Raw genomic sequence first — 22483 nt, 5'->3', positions numbered from 1 at the left:
ACTAGAACCAGACAATAAAAACCTTTTTGGAAATAACAATACATAAATCACGCAGCAGAATCAAATCAGTCAAAATAATGACATCTTGATATAATGGAGGTTTACTTTAACTTTTTTACTGTAGGTTTACTTTAACTTTCTAAGATATATTCACTGCTTTCAATAATTTTATGTAGTTTTGGTAAGAACAATTTGAGCTCTGTAACAAAGAAATAACAGACAATTATCATGGACAATGAATATTGGCAAAAGTCATTCCTTATGTGGTGGTTTGACCCTGGTTGCATGCCAGTTGCTCACCAAGTGACTCTATCACTTCTCTCCTTAGCAAGACAGGGGAGAAAGCAAGGTGGAAAAACCCCAAAGTCATGGGTCAAGATACAGGTGGTTGAAAAAAGGAAAGCTTATGTGTGAAAGCAAAGGAAGATGAAAGGTTTTATTCTCTATTTCCCATCAACAGATGATGTCTGGCCATTTCCCAGGAAGCAGAGCTTTGGTAGGCAGAGCAGTTGCTCCAGAAGAAAAACATTTAAAAAAAATCCCATTGAACACTGCACACTTCTCCTTTCTCTTGGCTTTTACTGCTGAACAGTGGAATGGAATGGATGGTACAGTATGGTATGGAAAGGTATGGAGTATCTCTTCGGTCACTTTGGGTGAGCTGTCGTGGCTATGCCCCCTCTGAAGACCTTGCCCACGCTCAGCCTGCTGGTGGGGAGGAATGTTGGGGAGACAGTGCTGATGCTGTGGGAGCACTGCCCAGCAGTAGCCAAAACCCTGGTGTGTTATTGACATCTTTCCAGCCACCAATGCAAAGCACAGCACTGTGAGGGCTGCTGTGGGGAATGAAGTTCATCTCAGCCAGACCCAATACAGCTTAAAAAGAAAGGCCCCCAAGCTAGAAAAGATTTTCAAAGAAGCTTAAAACAGAACTGCCATATATGAAGAATACTTAGAGTTTATATTGACTAAATTAATATAAACGGTATACTTTTACAGCTTACCTGCCCTTATGCTTTTGCCAGAATTTATCAGATGTAGTTAAATCATAGGACTTCTTATTTTTTTTCTTAGGTCTTGCACCTGCTGGAGTGCTTTCTGTTCCTGCTGATTCTTCCAAGTTAACTCTATTCAAATGGAAATCCTACATAAAAGAAGAATCTTATGTAAATATTTGACAATTTAATTGTTTATTCAGTCTTTTATACTCAACAAAATATTTTCTAGAATATTTTCTAAAAAATATTAACACAGCTATTTATCAGAACTTCATAAGAAGGCAGGAAATAGTTTACTAGTTAACTAGATAATAACAACAGCAATACAAGGACTCTAAAATTATTCACAGTTACTGAACTGTGATTAGTTCAATAGTAAACAAGGCAATGAATGTTATGCAAAGACATTTGATTATCTCATATGCAAGCACTCTTCTGACACTGAACTTTGAACACTGTTTTCTGCATAGAAAATGAATTATTTAGCAAGGACTGTGCTCTAGCAACTCCCCAAAACTTCGAAATAATAAGTATCTATGTTGCAGACAAAAAGTGTTTCTAAATCTGTTCACTTACATAGCTACAAGGTATGTATCAAAGCTGCCAAGAAGCTGATGACAACAGCAACAGGATTACTCACTAAGAGGACTACTTAGCCACACCTTCACAGCTCTTTCCCTAATTTTTTGAGCACTAGTAAAATAGTGAATCCATGATAAAGCAAAACTTTGCAACAAAGCTGCTGTTTTTCCATATAGTTTTTCTTCTTCCACAGATGCATGAACATAGTAACTACATTGCTTTGCTAGAGGACACAATTCTGCTCACATCACCAACTGCTCCCTTTGGGTCTCCTGGTTCTTTCCTCCACTGCCAAAGACTGCCCTGCATTTTCTGAAGCTTACCTATTCTCTCTGGTTTTCAACAAAGAGTATTAACAAGTATTTCACTTGCTGACTTTGTCCTAGCTCTTTTCAAGGACACTTAAAACATCAAAGGTGCTGTTTGCTTGAGAAATAATGATAGAGTGAAATCTTCAACTACACAGAAACTGTTATGAACCTTTTAGAATAGGTATTTTTTCCAGAAATAAAACATCACTTTATTAGTTTCATTAAAGTATACAGAAATGGATCCCTGTGAGTGAAACTGTCAAATAAAGTTTTAAAATGTTTCTAGTTAAACCCTGGCAGGGACTTAAACACTTCAAATGATCCATACCAGAATAGAAACAGAACCAACTAGCTACTCAAAGGAAACACATAGAGTTGATGAGCACAAACCTCATCTTACAAGAGGTGTTTTATGTTTCAGCAAAAAATAGTACATTTCAAGGACACATATTTGATAAAAACTTGAAGAGAAAAACATTAATTTTATAATTTATAATTTTATAATTATAGCCAAATTATATTTAGCTACAATTTTTAATGGAGATACATGTTTTGGATCATTTTAACTCACCAGTGACCTGCGTTTTCAAGTTAGTTTTGGCATTTACAAGTTTTCCTAAAATAATTCTTATTGATTAGTGTTCTTCTTTTCAACTCCCCATTTTGCCCTTATAAGGCTTTCTAACCATGCCTCCATGCCTCTACCTATTTTTCTGTATCCACTGATGAAAGGATTTTTATTCATAAATACAAATCCCTTCATGTAAGCATGTTCCTGTGTAGAAACAGCATGGTTATGATCTCAATGGATGCAGTACTCAACTTCGTGCCTGGGTAGTTCAACAACTGCACAGCATTCCTGGACTATTGTAACTGAGACCTCAAACAAAACTCAGTTTGTTTGAAAGCATAGTTTACATAATCAACATCTTGGTAACAATTTCATGGTTACAATTTATGGTGTCTTAAAAGACTACTGCAGTTATTTCATGGAATATTATGCTCAGTATGCGAAGAGTTTGGCAAGCTTGCCTTCAATGTAACTTGACTAGTTTTGAAATAAAACTTTTGCCCTTGTCATGGAACGAACATGGTTACAATTTCATGAAAAAAATCCCTAATCTGTGCACTTTTAAGATACAACACTTAACAGGTTAGTCCAGAGAAACTACAGAACTCTACTGATGCAGTAGAGATCAAATATCACTGAGTAAGTCTTCCAGGGTTACTCCAATATCCCACCAGATTTGTAGCACTAGCTGTCCTCAGCTTCCAGTACATCTTTGATCACTGCATCTTGATGAACTGAAGTTCTATCCCAACTCATGCTTGAGGGCACCCAACACTAATTTAAAAAGAAACTTGTAGAAATTCACTACTTCTATCTGCAAGTCTCTAGCCAGTTCAACACTTACTGGAGAAAACCTGGTGCAAACTGTGGTTTTTCCAGACACCCCTTTCCCAAAGAAACTAGGCCAAAAATTGTTATTTGCAGAAAGCACTCTTAAGTTTAATAGGACAGGATTTGTGATAATGAATTAATTACATAAAATAAAATTTACAAGTACCCTAAAGCATTGTATTAGTGCTGAAATATTTTCATCATAGCAACACAAGTTTCTGGACACTATGGATGACTATACAGTTCACCATCAACTCTGTATATCAACACATATGTGCATATTTCATGTATGCCTATAGCAGTCTCAATAATAAATCTAAATAATTCCCAAAGAAAGATATTGAAATTATTTTCACAGTAACTCTCAGCACATAAAAAAGCTTCAGATACTAATTACTCTTACTCTTTTTTTAAAATTATTTACTCCACATCTATACACAAAATGCACAAATCTCAGGTAAACAGAATGAGCTATCATTCAAGTACATTTCTACTACTGGTTTTATAAAATAAATCTGAGGAAATAAAGGCAGCTTAAGGTTATCTACATTTAAAAAAAAAATTTAAAAATCTGTTTTAGATTCCTTACAGTAGGACTGTATACCACTTTGCACTAAACACCTACACCACCTTGTGGAGAAAAACAGGAAAAAGTATTTTTAGAAGTTCAAACTAAAACCAAAACTGGTTTAGAAACACATAAAAAGCATTTCTTTTTCAAAATCGAATTGCACTTAATAGAGTCTGGATATCACATAACCTATAGATCATGAGCTACTGAAACAAAAGCCGGGATTGCTGAATTTGCGATCTGATGATACCAAGATTTCAACTTTTAAAATATTTGAGAAATTATTGCTAAATAAACCTTCTAGAGAAAATCTTCCAAGTTGTTCTTTATTAAAACAATAAAACAGACAAAACAGGTTTTGGATTAAGAGAGAATCTGATAATAAGTTTTAACAACAAACTGAGTGAAAAAATAGTTTTGGTAACAAAATCAGATTTATCCTTACCAGAACATCATGCACTAAAGCTTGGTATGTCCAAGTATGATGTAGAGGAGTTGCTAAATCTATGTTTCTGTCAACAAGGACTAATAAGGGCCTTTGGAAGCTGAAAAAATGACACTGTGTTAGTACTTCTTTAAACATGGTTAAAGCACCCCACTAACATCCTGAGTGATATCAGCCACTTACATATCTATTTCAAGATAAAAGCAAAACTGCCTACTGCTGAGCTGCTCCAGCCTTCCCAAAAATAACTGGGGCTGATCACTATGATAAATTCCATTAATCAAATCTCAGTAATGATAAAGAGATTATTTTATACTTAGTGAAATTACCAATATAAAAATATTGAGCAGAAGTTGAAACACTGACTTTTTAGGTATTAACCAACACACCTTTGTGTGGATACATGAGTTTGAGTTCCAAAAACCTGTTTCAGTGGGTACTATTTGACCTTAATCCGCATTATGATCCTCAAATATAGAATCTCACTTCCAAGGGTTTCTAATTTCATTTTGCTCTTTGCTTGTATATAAAGTCCATACAAAAGTAAATTATGAACTTCTGAGATGCACTGTGGTAATTCCATCAATACCCAATTTTGTAAAAATTGTAAAAAATGCAGTCATGCCTAAAGGTCTTGGGCTATGGCTACATGAAAAGCTTATAGTGAAGACAGGAAGACTGTGAGCTGACAGAACATTATAATAAGCATTTCTCTTAAGCACATAATCCCTACAACATGCAGTTGAAGTGCATTTGAACAGAGAAAAAGCATTTAAATTCCATGCTCCGGATTTCCTTGCAGTAAGTATATTCACTTAAATGTATAGTATCAAAAGCCTTAGCTGATTCTGAAAAACTAAAGATCTGAAGCCATTCAACTGGTTAAAGTTTCCTGTGTTTGCTTTACCTTGCATTTTAATTTTGAGGGCAATGATGCTACACTATCAGGAACACAAGCCATGCCTCTGAAGGAAAAGCAGCGCTTACAATGCAGTTCCCATGAAAATGAAGAAACTGGTATTTCACAACTCCTTTTAATCTCATTCCTTTTGCCAATGTTGATGTTTTTGTGCCTTTTATCCAAGCCTTGATTTTAATTTGAGATAAAAGTATGATGACTGTTTTATACTCAGTTAGCAGACTGTAAGTTTCCTTCAGCTATGGTCTTGCCAATACCTCTCCTCCTTTTCATGAACAGTAGAGGCTCTCATAACACACTTTCCTAAGGAAACCTGTGGAGTATTCACCTGTCTGGAGGCAACAGTGTACAGGGATGCTACTGAGAACACATTATCAGATGCTCACAAGCATCCACAAAGGACTCAAATGGTCATGGCTTAACAGACCTTAATTATCCAGGTGGTAATCCTCAAGCAGTGTCCTCTGATCAAGACAGGGATCAGCTGGGAAACACTTGCTTTTGATATAACTAAACTGGTAGTAGTGCTCACAAGCAAGAAGATGGGTCTGTCTCTTTTTTTGAGGACTTCAGAGCTATGTTCAGACATCCAACTGCATTTCATAGCCCTGTAAACAGAGTGTATTTACAGAAGTTTGGCTCCTGCTGGGTTTAGAGGCTAAACAAAATTAACTGGTTCATAACATAACTTCTGACTTACTGTGCTAGGGCCATACTCTTAATAGTTATAGAAGTTTTAAAATGGGTTATGCTTGTGGGATGGGAGAACTCCCTTGAAAGTATGTAAATTCTATTAATATAGAATTTGAACCAAATTCTTGTAATTACAGTTTTCAGTACAGTGGTGATTTACCCAGACAACTGAAATGTGAAAAATAAAATGACTAACACAATACCTGAATTGGCCAGCTCCAAGTGTATCACCTGTAAAAAGACTGTTTCTGGCATCTCTTAGATTCTCTCTGAGCTTCTTATCCAGTTTCTGAGGATGGAAAAAACAAAGCCACTTTTAACAAACCAATGGTTTCCTAACCTCTTTACACGATCAACATTAAAAGATGTATTGTGCTGTTTTTGTAGCTTATAAATGTCTTAAATGCAGAAGACTAGGTCCAGTGTACATGGGAAATAAAGAAATCTTACATCAAATTTGTCCCTCCAGCATTTCTATCTATGTCCAGGACTACACTGAAGATGTTTCCTTTATGTCTACTAATCTCATTCCAATTAGCACCCATTCCCTAAACATGCAAGTGAAAAACACCAGTAGGAAGCATCAAGAGGGAACCACAGCAGAAGCAGCAAATTGGGCTGGCAGACACTACCATACAATTGTTTCATAAAAGTGAGATTATCCTCAATATGAATGCATGCACACTGCATGCTTTAATCAGTATTACCATTTCACTGACAAAGAAAATGCAAAGAAGATGGAAGAAATGAACCCCAGTGACTCTTGATGAAGACAGTTCTGTAGAGGTTGTTAATTGTGATTTAGTTTGGTCATTCCACTCCTATTTGATGATCAAGTTCAATGTCAGTTTAATTTGCTATACTAAAAATGTCTTGTACTTGCAGGGTTTCCCAGTAAGATAGATAAACATTTCTTACTGATACACACAGAGGAACACAGGTCCAACAGCCACTTTTTAAGTTGTAGATGCAGCTTAATTATAACACATATTAGAAAGTCTTGATAAACTCTAGATTAGGAATAATTATTTACATTTAAGTTTCCCATTATCTGATTCCCTAACATTACAGTTTCTACAGAAGTTCTGTGGAACTGGAATCAGAAAGGAAAGTGAATGTACCTCTTTTCCAGTTTTATTTCCTTCACAAGAAGGATACAATGACACCAGATCTCTGTCTAGTACTGAGGAAAGTGAAAGTGATGTTTGGAAGGTTGTAAAGCAATGATAGGTGCTTAGAAAAACAGTTCTTACCACTGCCACCATTTCAGCTGCAGTTCCTCTTGAGCATCTGATTATAGGTATAGCGCCTAATAAAAGATACATTGACTTCTACATGCATTGCCATTTTCAGATTCTGTATTACATTACTTTTTATAAACAACTTTAACTAACATTCTGAGATTAAATACAAACTTACATTAAACTTTTCTCTTGCAGTCTTTTTCTATGAAATGAAAAATACTATATAGAAATATTAAATAAAGTTTTACAGAAGTGAATACCCCATACAACAATTTATGAGAAATAGAGTAGATATTAGAAAGAAAGCTCATCCACTGTTGGAGGGGACAAACTATCTCATGCAGATGCATTAGAAGTTATTTTCAAAAGATTAGAAGTCCCTTGTACACAATAATAAGTATTATACCACCACAATGTATCCATTACTACTCACTGCTATGTCCAGGACTATCTATCTATGGTAATGCTATTTTCAAAAGCACATTTTCCAGTGGCTTTCAGGTTTCAAAACATTTAGCTACAGTTTCTCACTTATCTATACAAATATGAAAATTCCAAACCCACAGATTTTAAGTGACTGAGGAAAAGACATTAATTTGTATCACACTAACATTTGAAAGGACTGAATGGGTCCAAGGGAATCTCTCTTGAAGAGACTGCCCCATGGCAATCCCCAGCTCCCCTTGTAGGAAAGCTATCTCAGATGGACCAATTTCAGTTACAATTTAAGTTAAATGTCATCACTATGAAAAATGTATCAGCTAAGCATCAAGGAAACTCACAATAAAATAAGTAAACTTAATTTATCTTCCTATTCCATTAGGAAGTTATTTCAGTTAGATCTTTGCAGGGTTTGTGTGAGGAATTTTTTTCTTCTAACTCTGTGGTGTTTAGGGGATTGGTTTTTTCTTGGAGAATGACAAATCCAAACTCAAAGCACTATTATCTTCATTGCAAACTAGAATTTTGTTAGAACCTAGCGTCCAAACCTTTGCATTTCAATATTCTCCTCCCATTGGTACTGAAGACTAAGACTCAACTCCCATGAAGGCCAACCTTTATTGTACTTTGCAGTGATATAAAGCAAGATATTTGAGTGATAGAAAGCAGTGATATTTGAGCAAGATCATTATCCCACCCTGTGAATGATTGAGATTTTGGTCACAGATCTAATTCTGCTTTTAATTTTCTATATGAAATCACTAGACTTCTGGTTATCTCACTGAATATGGAAAATATGCTAGAATTTGGAAACTTACCAAGTGTAACAAAAAAACAGAAGAGACTATCAACAATAGTGTCCATTATAGTTTCCATTTCTGTGTCTGTTATATCTGGTCGGTTAATGGCTAAAACAGTGTGGAAAACAGAACAGAGTTAAATAAGTTTATGCCATTTTAATAGTGAGAGAGCAATCATCTTCTTATCTGATGGCTGTTAGTAGTCAACAGCTTTTGTTGCAGAAGAGATTACATCCTGAAATGCTCCTCTCACCACACCGGTTATTTTCATCTCCCTTTTTTTTCTGAGAAAAAAATGGCAAAATTATTGGTTACTGTAGAAGGTCAAACACTATACAATAATTTCTGAGTCTCTCTCACTGCACACATATCTTTTGGATTGTTATTACTGCATAAACAAAAACCTACTAAGAAATGGTACACAAGAGAAGTGGCCATCCACTTGGCTAACACTTTCAGGAAGAAAATCCTCCAGAACTACTTGTATAAAATAATTATAGAATGCAGTTATCTATATTTAAAATTTCTAAATCCCACCTCTTGTATGGAGATTCCTTTTTTTCTCCTAAATTCATCATCAGTCTCTAAATCAGGTGTAATTGCCAAGTTATAAAACTGTACTTGACGGATAAGAGAGATTTCCTTCCCACATTTAGGTCAAAACATGAAGCAATGTTTCTCTTAAGTAACTAACCCTGACAAGAATAAAATAGCCAACAGGAAACATCAAACCAAATCTTATCACAGATCTCAAGTCAAGCACTAGCTAGGATTCATGCCATAAATCCTATCCTTGTTTGTTTTACATTACCTTTAAAAATTTCTCACATAATTACCTGTCTTATCCTCTTTCTTCAAAAATGAATTTCAAAACTAAATATTAATAAGCCTCCCATCCTAAATTTATGCATGGACAGCCATAACCATTCTATAACTTTAAAGGTGCTTTTTTCCCCCCAGCTTTTCTCCTGTAAGAACTTTAGAGACATGGATTATATTTTAGCAACTACCCTTAGTAAGCCAAGGTTCTGACTAGGCTGACAACAGCAATAGAAGTTTCAAATTTCTGATATATCAGCACCAAGAAAAGCAGACCATTCCCAATATCTGTATTTTACTATAATGACAAAGCTTTGAAGAAATTCACTGGGGCTATCATTCTGCAGTTATCTCCAACTAATGGTCTCCCACTTTACAGGGAGGAAAAAAACCTAATTTTTACTTTCTTAACTTTTTCAATTTTAAAATGTATTTCCCATCCTGTTAATATGTTTAAAGTACTCATTTCTGGTGTTCAGTAATCTGCACACTGTCAGTGCCTTCTAATTTTGTCTGCCATGAACATTTTATCAGCACATTCCTTTTCTTGTACCATAGCAACCAACACAGATACTTAATTAAATTAGATCAACCTTTGAGAAACTTCATTAAGAATCTTCTGGTAAAATGTTCTGCCATGTTTTCTGTAAGTTTTTCTCTCTCTGCTCTAACAAGCTTATGGGGAATGCATCTATTACAGAAAAGTAAGCATAGGTGTCCTACATTTTCCTGTTGTACTACAAAATTCAACCAAATTGTAAAGCATGGTAAAGAAGCACTCAAATAGCATGAAACAGGATGTCTCAAATACCAACTTTATACTAATATTACTCATTTACTCTTCCTTATACACTGTTGTAGGAAAACAGAATCAGAGGGAGCCTGAGGGATTAACTAACTGGTCCTCCTTTTCAAAGATGAGTTAAACCCATGTAATTTCTGCATCTAAACCAATTCAAAGAACTTCCCAGTCACAAAAATACCATAATATTTACAGGTAATCTAATATTTCATTATTTTAAAGTTAAAAAATGCTCCTAACATCTGATCAGAAACATTCTTGTTGCATTTAAATTCATCACTTCTTGTTCATTACTAAACGGAAAGAATGTATTGTGTCCCTTCTGTGTAGGAAAGTCTTTCACATAATTGAAGGATTTTATATTGCTTATTTGTCCTGACATTACCTCTTTGTAAAAGCAGCCACACAGCCAAGGAATCAGGAAACTGAAAATTAACCTGTTTTGTGATATTTGATTTTAGCTCATCCATTCAGATACCTTTATGGTCACACAGAGCAGTGCTGCTGCAAGAACAGCAGCCATCTTTAAGTACCCTCAGATTACACTGACTTTTGCAGATTATAAACTGGCAGTCTCCTGCTAGGGATACTCTCCCCAGGCAAAAAAGCCCACCTCTTCCTCACCTCTGCACTCCCACTGCCTGTCTGTGCCAGATCTAGAACTCACACAATGAGGCAGATCAGCTACCAAGCTCTAATGGAAAACTCATCACTCTCCGTGGGGGATCAGATTTCCGCTCCCTGAGCTTTTGGAAACAGCCCACTTCTATGTTGGTTTAAACATGCTGGCAAATTTCAGCAGCACAAGACAGGAAAACAAGCCAGATAGAAACTGATGGGTGTAAAACCTTTTCAGTCATCTTAATTCAAATTCCTTGTTAGCATAAGGAATCTTATGACAGTCAATTAATTATATACACAGGAACACATCACAAAATAATTAGTATTAAAACTCTTCAACATCAGGTTTTAGTGAAAAAAAATTATATCTGCTTTTCAAACAAAAATGCCCTTCATTCTGCCAGTGGAATCAATCCCCAGTGTAAGACACCCAGTGTGTGACACACATCTCAGTCATTATGGATACAGTTTTAAAGAAAAGGTACTGACTTCAGATATTGGGCAAGAAAGCAGAAAAATCTCACTGCTAAATATCAGACGTACAGAGACTTCTCATCTCTATCTGGTCACTAAGGAGTATTTCATGCACCAGGAATCAGCTGTGTGACTTTGTAACTACACTAAAGCAATGAGGAGCTGCTGCAAAAATAGGACTATCTTGACTTCTCCTTCTTCCCTTTAATTGCATTTGTACATCACACAAATGAGTTGGTATTTTTGAAGGAATGAGTCAATTAAACACACCCTGCAGCTCTGAAATTACTGGTTCTGATGTAAAAAGAAACAAGAGTAAAACTACAGCAGAAGCAGCCACACAACATACCCTGTAATATCTATGAGTAGATCATCTGTGAGTTACATCTGCCCCCAGAGTAAGGGGCAGGAGTGGTGGCTCTCTGTACATTCAGCACACTGAATCGGTCAGTGGTCTACATAAAATCAGCACAATGGAGGAAGGAAAATCATGTGGACAATTATGACAGCTAGTTTGTATGTTGACTTGAGCTGCCATAGCACCAAGGTAACTGATCTAAAGCCACTTGCTTTTCCTGCTAGGTCCCAAACCAATTTGAACAGAAAAGAGTTCCAGGAGGCTGACTTCATTTGCAACTCTGAAACTTTATGAAGAAGCTGACATGCCTGGCTCACATGCTTGCAGAAGCAAATTAGTACTGCTTATTGTCTAGAATGCTCTTTCCCACCCACAGTGACTATCCCCACGTGGAAACAATATGTAATATTTCCAATGTTATTTTTTGCATAAAAACTGTTATTATCCATAAATGTCTATACCACAGTTTCACTTTGTATTTATTTTTCAGTATTACAATCACCATGTAAAAAAAGATGCTGAAATGAATATCTAAGAACTGCTTCTTTCATGATTTTACATATCTAACAGATTATCCTGAATTCTGAGCAGATCAAAGTAAAATAAGGTAATTGCTGGTTATTAGCTACAACTTCTAAAGTAAATTTCAACTTCAGATATTCCTGTATAATTTTTATATAAATTCTACTTACCACGGTATGAAACAAGCTCTTTGTTTTGGTTACACAATACAAACATATCATCTTCTAAAGTAATAAAATTAAGATATTGATCAAACACCTAGAAAGCAAGGAATAATGGTCAGAATAACCCAGAGTGAAGTATAAAAATACCTGTATGTGATTTACTGCTACATTTTACAGAAGTATCTATTAAATAAAAGCAAGATATAATTTATGAATTAAAAAGCCTGTGTAAGGGTTGAGTGATTAACCCAAAATATTAGAGAACTGGAAAGTGCCAGAACTGTCCAACTCCAACTGTTTCTGTGCATAAAGTTTTAGCAGCCAAGTATCACTGAAAAAAAACATGTGGAGGACATTTTAATATTATAGGTTCACTTTTTATGAATATAAAGGACTACAACATAATCAGCACTGAGCTCTCAGGCAGGAGAAAACAAAGAGGGCAATATCCGAACAATAAGACATTAGAGCTCATGGATTTTAACTTTTCTGTAACACCATGTGCATTCAGGAAAAAATTTAACTCCTCTATAGCATAAACTATTAATGAGACATCACAGCTGAAAAACAGATTTAAGAAAGTTAGTTTACAGTGCTATACTAATTTCCTGCTGCTGAGGACCTAAGGCTTAAACACTACTAGTACTGTTCATTTTATTTCACAATGTTCTCTTTCTCTCATGCCAGTAGCACCAGCTGGAGTGAAAAATGGTGAATGTATTTAAGTGTATTACTTGGTAATTTAAAGGTTTTAGTGCAGCCATTCATAAAAATAAAAGTAAATCTCTAACACATGCCATTAAATCATGAGAGTACAGGAGAGTACTCAGTAAAATGAGTACATGAGTACAGGAGAGTACTCAGTAAAAGTGTACATATAAAGTATTATTTCAAATGAGAACTGCACTCCTACTGCTCTTTTTGTTTATTTTGGAAATAATACAGAAACATAGATGCACTGAAAGCACTCATTCAGCTGATGTGATCAAGAATCCTCTGAAACCACTGTATTTCCCCTCCTATCATTTAGCCCAAAAGTCTTACAACACTTTGACTTTTGACAGCTGAAGTATGGTACTAAGCTGCATTATTGGGATGGCTGTAGGTTCTCCTTTTTTCCACAGTATGCCTGAAAATGAGAATGCAGTCTTATACCTTTAATGGTGCTAATATTAGGGTCTGGGGGACTTTCTTACCTTAGCCACTTGAGTTACTGCATTAGCACCTATAGCAGCATTTGCAATATCTTCCAGTTTACTTCTTGAAATGGCAGAAATGAAGTTTAAATAGTAAGACTCATAAAGCTGGTTTCGAAGATCCTAAAAGAAAGGAAAATTTTCCTGAATAAGTACTAATACATTCCTGACTAATTAAAAGAAGAAATCATACTGTTACTATGTAATGTTACAGTTTTCCACAATCAAACTAAACCTTCAGAAGTGCTTAGCTGTCTGCTCACACAGCTCTTTTTATGAATATGAATCAAAACATTGTGTTTTGATTACATATCCAGATATAAACAACCTACCACAGAACTGCAAAAAACCAGGAAATGACACTTAAGCTAAAGGGCAGCAATTACTATTCCACACCTTACTGCTGACCAAAAATACCCTTTGCTCTTCTCCTTACTTTGGCAAAGATGTCAACTTTCCATCCGTCTCCTTACAAGAAATGTGAAAAATTGAGGTTAGCTGTAAGGTTTTCTGGCTGTTGCTGTTTAGGTGGCCTGGAAAGGCCCAGGGATGGCCTTGGAGAGCCGACGCTTCAAAGAACGAGGAGAGACTTCTGATCTTGTCTCGGTCTCGGTGTTTATTAATTGTTTATCTAAAAGATTTTCTTTCAGCCCGACAGAGGTCTGCACAGCAAGTCAGCCATGGGCACACTCCCAAGCCCCCGGGCGGTCACTTATCTTTATACCCTAAGTTACGTGTACAATATTTATCATTTTTCTCCAATACTTTCTACTCTTATTAACCTGTGCACTTCTAGTAACAACCAATCCCCAAGTGCCACCACCACCACAGAAGATGGAGGCCAAGAAGAAGAAGAAGAAGGACAGGATACGCCCCAATTCCTCCATCTTACTTCTTTAGACCCCCCTGTACCAAAATCCTAAACCCTGTGTTTTACACTTTAACTAACTTATCCCTTCACCATTCACCCAGTGGAATCCTCCCAGTCCTCATACAGGTCTCATCTCCTGTGTAGGATCAAAATCCTGCCACCAGACACTTCTGGCAACATTCCAGGATTCCCGAGCCCCCCAAGGGTGGTCTCGGCCTCTCTGCACCTCCATCCTGAGGTGCTGAGATCCCACAGTTAGCCTAATCCAATCTTCCCACTCAAAGCAGTCTCAAATTGTGCAGGTGGCTCATGATAGTGCCCAGTCAGGTTTTGAACTTTTCCAAGGATGGAGACTCCACAAACTCTCCAGGCAATCTGTTCCAGTGTTTGGCCAACCTTGTTAAAATAGCTTTTTCTATTGTTAAATGGAATATTTGTACCCACTGCCTTTTATCTTTTCACTCCCCAAAGTCCCTCTGAAACACGAGACATGTTTATCTTTCAACTTGCTGGGAAATTGAAGTTTTGCATTATAATATTTTGGGTAATTCTTTTCTGACAAATCTGTGCTAGTAGTTACAGTCACATTCTGGTGAGTGCAGGATTACTTCACACACTTTGTTGTGTGGGCCCTTTTGAAACATTACAGATGCAAGTTACCTGGCACATTCTGTCAATATTTTCTTCTGTTGGCATTACAAAGTAAACAGCTGGGACATCAGGAATAGCATCCCGATCTGAATGCAAAAGCCTGACAGGAAGAAAAAAGACATGTGTTTTTTCTCTGATATGTATAAAATTAAAAAAAAAGTTAAAGAAATTATTTATTTGTATAGACAAATGAAATTTCCTACAATTTCCTTCTATATTTAACTAGAGTTTTAGCAAGAAAAGAAATCACATTTTGTGTATTTTTGGCTGAATATATTAATAGATGTGTTCAAAATTTATTCAAAGCTTGAGAAAAGGTTTTACAAATGTTCAAAAACAGATTATCCATTTAGAGGAAGCTAAATTACTGCACTCACGAAGTTCATATGTGAACTGCTATTGTGGTAAAAAAACACTATATTTAATTCTATTAAACTTGCCTTTCCTGCTTGAAGACAAGGTGCTTACATGTTTTTCTCATGTTTCTGCTGATCTGTAAGCAGGTTAAACTGTTTCCATTTCTAGCCTTCACTTAGCAAAAGTTAATAAATTTGGAAAAAAATACAAGTTATGTTCAAAGTTTCTTCATGAATGCTAGGAATGACAATGGACTAGGTAAATGTAATCTGGGAAAAAGACATGAGAAATCTCTTAAAATATTACCTAAAGATTTCATATGTTTGACAGCTGACAAGTAAAATCTATGCGTAAAAAGACAAGCAAAGAACATACACAGTCTCATGAAACAGTTTGTGCCAATACAATTGTAACATATATGATTGCAAAAGGATTTGTAGAGACAAATACCAAAAGAATACCTACTGGATAATTTTTATTTTTGAACAAGGGCCTCCTGTTTTGAGCAAGAAATCCTAGTGAACATTGTTTGGAACGATCTCTTCATTTCTTGATTTTGCATAATGGCATCTGATTTTAGGAACAAATCTAGTAAGTTTATAATTTTTATTCTAGCAGTTATTTATTCAATGATTTTTCACCGATTTGTTAATTATTTTGGGGAATATTAAATAATGTTCTTTTTACAAAAGAATTCCCAGTTTTAAAAAGAACTTACAGATGCAAAGTGATCCCCATATCCCTCAGCTCTTTCACTGACAGCAAAGGTGAGATGATATCTTGGCCAAATCTGTCATAAATGAGAACCTGAAACAGATACACATCATCTTATAAAGTGCTGTAAAAAGTGGATACTGTAGAATACAGTGGATACAGGAATCCAGGTTTAGGGAACTACTACCCTAACTTCAAAAGTGCTTCAACATCTAAACATCTACCACTTTACAATAAATCATTAATTTGTCATGGACTTCCATTTGTGCTTACAAATAAATAAAATATGAAAGAAAAAACAAGGGAAACTCAGTGATAAAGGGGGAAAAAGAACTATCACTTCCATCTCCTTAAAAGTGCCTTGTCAAACAAGAGTTTGCTGTTTGAAGTTTGTTATTGTATGTGCAGAGTTTTCCCGACTGCACTTGGGAGAAAACAAGAGGAAAATCAGAAGAGAAAATAGGAATTAGTGAAAAAAGACAAGGGATAAAGAGACAGAATATATGCTTTGCAGTAGCAAAACCTCCTCATGACCTAAAAAATTACATTTTAAAGGTAATAAAGCTATCCTGAGCTCAGATTCTTTAAGCTATCAATAATTCTTCCATTTGTTTGGGCTTCTTTCTGACTCTGGTATTTTTTCAGCAGTTCTGATACTCAAGTGTGTGTATTTACAATATAGGAAAAATATTTTGTACAAGTTAATAACACAAGAAAGATGAACTTGATTTAGTTAAAATCTGCAAATTTGAACTTTTCTGAACACCATAAAATTCTCATAATCCTGTTCCAAAAGTTCTTACCTTCCATACTGGTTCTCCTGTGCTGTTTTTAACTGGAGGAACATTGAAGTTCAGCATACGTTTCAAAGCCACTGGAAAATAAAACCAAAGAATGCCTTACTCTCTTTACACTTCAAAAACAGTGACTTAAAGACTTTAGCAGGATTTTATTATACATTTAATATAAATGTAAAATATAAATACAACAAGTCACATTTTCATTATTTTTATGCAGCTTTGACTGACAAGTGGCTCACATCTGCTAGAATTTATGGACTCCAGAGGACACAGCAAAAGGCAAAGAAACAAGTTCTAAAACATTTATTCTCCTTAGTTATACAGGCTATATTCTAACAAAGTTTGCCTTAAAACTAATTCCAGTATCTTCCTGAAGGTGCTTTCTGTCCAGTGGGAACTAGTTTGCTTCATTCCCCGATGTGCTTTTCCTACCCCACAGGAACACCACTGTACACACCAAACAAAAAATACCTTTATGCCTGACTAAAATCAATACACAGTTTGAAAGATTTTGAGAACTCATATGAAGAAACTGCTGGTTTAAGATACAAAAATACCCTTAGTTTGTAGCAAGAAAACTCTGAAAGATGAATGAACTTTAATTTAACTTTCCATTCCACATACAAACCAAAGGAGATTGTTCTACCTACCTCTAATTTATAAATCTGTTATGTAATGTATCTTTCCTCATTTATCTGATTAAACAACACAGTATGTGCTGCTCTCCCGTCTTTGACTAGCAGCAAAAGACTATTTGTGCTATAGTACCGATTCTCTTAAAACTCCTAACAAAATCATCACAGAGTTTTGCAAAGAGGAAAAACTTGCAGAAATCAGAGTGATGGATAAATAGAGAGCAGTAGAAATAATTGACTTCTGACTCTGGCTGAATGAACATAGTGCAGTTCCTGGGATCTACAGCATCACAAGGAAGACCTCCAGTCCAACCTCCTGCCTAAGGAGGCTCAGCTCTGAGGCTACGCCAGGCCGCTCAGAGCTTTATGCAGTCAGCTCTCCACGGATGAAGATGCCACAACCACATTGTGCAACCTGTGGCACTGACTGTCCTTGTGGAGAAAAAGCTTTTCCTTATATCCAGTTTGAACATCTTGTTTATGTTACACAATTTATGCCTGTTGTGCTTCACTGTACGGCCAGACACCACTACAAACGGGCCTGGTTCCTTCTCAGTGCTGCCCAGAGGTATTGGGGAGCTGCTGTAAGGTCCACCCTGAAGCCACCTGGAGAACAATCCAGGCAGAACAAGCCTTAGTGCTAGAGCCTCACCAGAGCCTCTGACCACCTTGGTAGTAGTCCCTGCTGACTCCCTCCAGCTGATGGTCCACTGGGAACCCCCTGCAGGTCTTTTCTGCAGAGCTGCTCTCCAGTCTGGCAACCCCCACACTGTTGCCTGTATGTGCAAGGGGCTCTTCCTTTAGAAGGGCAGGAATTTGTCATCGTTAAATTTCATAAGATCTCTGCTGGCCCATTCCTCTTGCCCATCTAGGTGCCTCCAAACGGCAGCTCAGCCCTCAAGCAGAAGAGATTCCCCTAGTTTGCTGTCACCTGCACACTTTTAATCAGAGTACACTCTGACATGCCCTCCAGGTGACTGATAGACATTTTAAACAGGAGGGGTCACAGAATACACTCATGCAGTGCTCTAGTTGTTACCAGCCTCTAGGTAATTATGTCTGATTAATTACAAACCCTCTGAGCCTGACCATCCAACCAGTTTTTTAAATGTAGTTAGTTGTTCATCCATCTAGTCCATGACATCCTAACTTGGATATAACACCATGGTGTCAAAAGCTTTGCTGAAGTCAAGGTAAATTAAATAATCCTGTCCTGTTGCCTACAAACCCAGTCATTTTATCACTGAAGGCAATTAGGCCGGTCAGGTATGATTTACCATACATAAATTCATGCATGCATTTTCCCTCATGTGAAGAGAAGTATTTTCCAATATGATTCACTCAGTGTTTGACTCCAAAGTGACACTAAGGCCTGGAAGCATTTGTAGGTGAAGACTGAAGCAAAGGCAGCCCTGGTTACCTCAGCCCTAACTGCGTCTATCACCATTAAATGAGCAGCTCCATTTAGCAAGGATCCAACCTCTTTTCTTAATTACATTTTTGCTACTAATGTTGCAGCACAAGCACTTCTCCTTTCTCGAGATACATGCTGCACAGCTCAACCTCAGTAGAACTTTGGCTTTCCCAATATCATCTCTCCAAGGTCAGGCAGTGCTTCTGATGCTCTGCTTCCTCCTGTGTACTGCCCTTTCAAATGACACTACTAGTACTGAAACACAAATGTGGGAAAATCCAAGCTAGCATTGAGTGCTGAGTCTTGATGGGCTCCAGCCTTCAACTTGCTCCATACTTTTTTCTTTTCTTTTTTAAACACCATGAAGCAGCTCTGCAAATTGATTACAGGATGCTCCTGGGTTCTTTGGCCTCTCACTGCTGGTGACATCTTTAGCCATATAAGCAATTTTATATAAAGCTGTATGGTTATGTGCTTTGGTACTACTGGTGCTGAAGCAGCTGCACTGCAGAGTTTAACATCTAAAGTAAAACTTGGCATAAGCCCTCTGCCAAGAAAGAGTAATCAAACTGGTAACGTGCTGTGACAATCATGTCAACATTCAGCAAGTGCCCGAGTTCCTTTTCTGTATTCATATTGTCATTTCATTTATATTAATGGTGAATGTTCTCTGGGGCAAGGATCAGGTTTTTACTGTGCTTGCACAATGATATGCTTCTGTTATGAAACCAATCCTGGTTATGAACCAGGATAAAGGTCACAACAGATGGTGCACATACATGGTAAGACCATAACTAAATGATAAGAAACATTTTTCTGAGTACATTTTAGCTGTTGAATCTAGCTCCTTGGAAAAGACCTCCTTAACAGAAGACATCATGGATTCAGTTGTAAAGACTGACTGAAATAATCAAGCAACAATTGGTGACATGAACAGTGGGACTGAGTGCAGCTGCAGCAAGTTTGCCAATGACATCAAGCTGTGTACAGTCACAAAATCCCAGAATCATTCAGGCTGGAAAAGACCTCCAGGATCAGCGAGTCCAACCTTTGATCACCACCTTGTCAACCAGACCATAGCATCAAGTGCCATATCCAGCTGAACACCTCCAGGGATGGTGGCTCTACCACCTCCATGGGCAGCTCATTCCAATGTTTAACACTTTCCATGAAGAAATTCCTCCTCAAAAAGATGGAGAGAAGGGAGGCCATCCAGAGGCACCTTGACAGGCTTGAGAGGTGAGCCCGTGCAAACTTCAGGAAGTTCAACAAGGCCAAGTGCAAGCTACTGCAGCACAAATACAGGCTGGGCAGAGAACAGATTTAGAGCAACTTTGAGGAGGACTTGGGGGTGTTGGTGCATAAGAAACCTGACATGACCTGGCAATGTGCACCTGCAGCCCAGAAAGCCAACTGTACTCTGGGCTGCATCCAAAGCAGCGTGGCCAGCAGGGTGAGAGAGGGGATTCTGCCCCTCTGTTTTCCTCTGCTGAGATCCCACCTGGAGTACTGTGCCCACATCCGGGCCCAACATAAGAAGAATTCGAACCTGTTGGATTAAGTCCAGGGAGGAATAACAAGATGATCAGAGGGCTCTCCTATGAGGAAGGGCTGAGAGAGTTGGGTTTGCTCAGCCTGGAGAAGAGAAGGCTCCAGGGAGAACTTATAGTGCCTTCCAGTACCTAAATGGAGTTAGAAGAATCCTGGAGAGGGACCTTTCACAACAGCATGTAGTGACAGGACAAGGGGGAATGGCCTTAAATGGAGACAGTAGGTTTAGATGAGATATAAAGTAAAAATTCTTCCCTATGAGGGTCATGAGGCTCTGGAACTGCTTGTACAGAGAGGCTGTGGATACTCCATACCTGGAACCGTTCAAGGCCAGCCTGGATGGGGCTTTAAGTAACCTAGTGAAAGGTGTTCCTGGCCATAGCAGGCAAGGAGTTAGAATGAGATGATCTTCAAGATCCCTTTCAACCCACACCACCCTATGAACACAGTGAAACAGAACAGAAAAGAATAAAGCTGAACAGAATACGTGCTCAAAGAAAATAGGCTTTATTAGAAAGACAGCAAAGAGAAGATAAGCAAAGACTTCAGAAGAACATCAAATAGCACTATCAATGATAGATGGCAGAGGAATGAGATTACAAAAAAGTAGACTGGTACAAAAAAATTAAGCATACTAGTAAAATATTTAATGTCCACAGAGACTGTGACTGAGATTTTTAGGCAGATGATTTGAAACATTTCATGCTAACCAAATGCATCCAGAATCGTCTATACCACCAAAGATACTGCAGCTGTCAAGGAGAGAGTGTCATGATTAGAGCTCAACTACTGACTACAACATTGGCAAACAAGGGAAGTAGAGGACTAAGGAGCTGACATCCCCTGTGCTCTAGGAGTATGTCCAAGGCTTTACAAAGCAGCATCAAGGCAGAGAAGAATCAATTAAGGACTCCCAGCAATGTCTAAGAAGGGACTGAACTAACAAACCCTTTACTCACAGAAATCCTCATGCACAATGAGTTTAGTCGTTATTATCGTATTCCCATCTTCGAGGGTCAGTACAGACATGGATGCCCCCGTATTGTCTTAACAAGAACATGACAACAGTAACTTTATTTCTGCACCATTAAACGCTATTTCCCGTCGGTCTTTCCCACGGGCAGAAAGAAACCGAAACGGAGGGTGCGTTCGCTCCCACGGCCGCGGGAGAAGGCACCGCTCACGGCCCGGGCCCGGCCAAGTCCCGCCCCGGGAGCGCCTTCCACACCTCGGCGGCACCTACGGCCACGTCCCCGGGGCCTGGGGCCCAACCGGGGCCGGGGTCCCTCTGCGAGACCTGCGGCCCGAGGCTCCGGAGCCTCGCCGCCCCGGGCCCATCGCCCCGGAGGCGAGGAAACGGCGGCAGAGGGGCCGCCACCCCGTTGCCGGGAGACCCAAGCCGGGTGAGAGGGCGCGAATCCGCGGCGGAGGCGCGGCGGCGCCCGCAGCCCGCCCCGCGGGGACCGAGGCAGCGCGGCGGCGTGCGGCCGGCCCCGCTCCCCCGCCCGAGCGCCAGGACCGCGGGCGGGCGCTCACCTGTCTGCTTCTCCCGGATCCCGGCCGCCATCTTCCCGCGCCGCCGGCCCGGCCGCGCCGCCCCGCCCCGCCGCCGCCTGCGCAGCCGCCGCGACACGTGGCGAGCCCCGGGCCGGGGGCCGGCCCGGCAGGAGCTGACGGTGGCAAACACAGGCCCGTGCTGTGCCCGGCTGAGCGCAGGCCCGGGAACGGCCCTCGGCACCGCTGCTCTGCTGAGTAGCTGGTAGGTTCTGCTCTCCGACTGAAGTTGCAAGAAGAAATAACTGAAACAGTTTTGATACGACCACCTAATGACTAAATGGAAGGACTGATGTTTCAAAACCAAGGATCTAGCTGGAAATAACGTCTTGTAGTTTTAGTGAGTTACCGCAATGGAATATAGCTACAAGTTTCCTTCCCTCTGCCTTCATGCCCCTACAGCAATCCCACCGGGAATGAGCCGCCTTGCCCCAGCTCAGTTTTGGATACCACGGATAAACACGCCATATACACCTTTGTGTAAATCTACAAGTACACAAATGAAACTATAGAAAATAGTGATAACACTTCTAGAGCTAAAGTCCAGAAATCAACAAAATAAAAACACGGAAGC

At 38.6% G+C, this 22483-nt stretch overlaps 1 protein-coding gene across 1 annotated transcript in view; it reads right to left on the bottom strand.

Moving 5' to 3' along the window:
• The window catches only part of SCFD1 (sec1 family domain containing 1), a 51452-nt gene extending 29517 nt beyond the window's left edge, over positions 1–21935 (bottom strand). The window contains exons 1-11 of the mRNA XM_058808003.1: positions 21892–21935; positions 16759–16829; positions 15960–16048; positions 14894–14984; positions 13363–13485; positions 12173–12260; positions 8425–8514; positions 7175–7230; positions 6125–6210; positions 4310–4409; positions 1005–1144 (exon numbers count right to left, since the gene is read on the bottom strand). Of these exons, the coding sequence (XP_058663986.1) occupies positions 1005–1144; positions 4310–4409; positions 6125–6210; positions 7175–7230; positions 8425–8514; positions 12173–12260; positions 13363–13485; positions 14894–14984; positions 15960–16048; positions 16759–16829; positions 21892–21922 (965 nt within the window). The 5' untranslated portion in view covers positions 21923–21935. The remainder of the gene's footprint in view (positions 1–1004; positions 1145–4309; positions 4410–6124; positions 6211–7174; positions 7231–8424; positions 8515–12172; positions 12261–13362; positions 13486–14893; positions 14985–15959; positions 16049–16758; positions 16830–21891) is intronic.
• Positions 21936–22483: the final 548 nt, after the last annotated feature.

Source organism: Ammospiza caudacuta, chromosome 6 (assembly GCF_027887145.1).
Source record: "Ammospiza caudacuta isolate bAmmCau1 chromosome 6, bAmmCau1.pri, whole genome shotgun sequence".
NCBI lineage: Eukaryota > Metazoa > Chordata > Aves > Passeriformes > Passerellidae > Ammospiza > Ammospiza caudacuta.
Note: the sequence above shows the minus strand (reverse complement) of the source record. Positions and strands in the feature narration are given on the sequence as shown.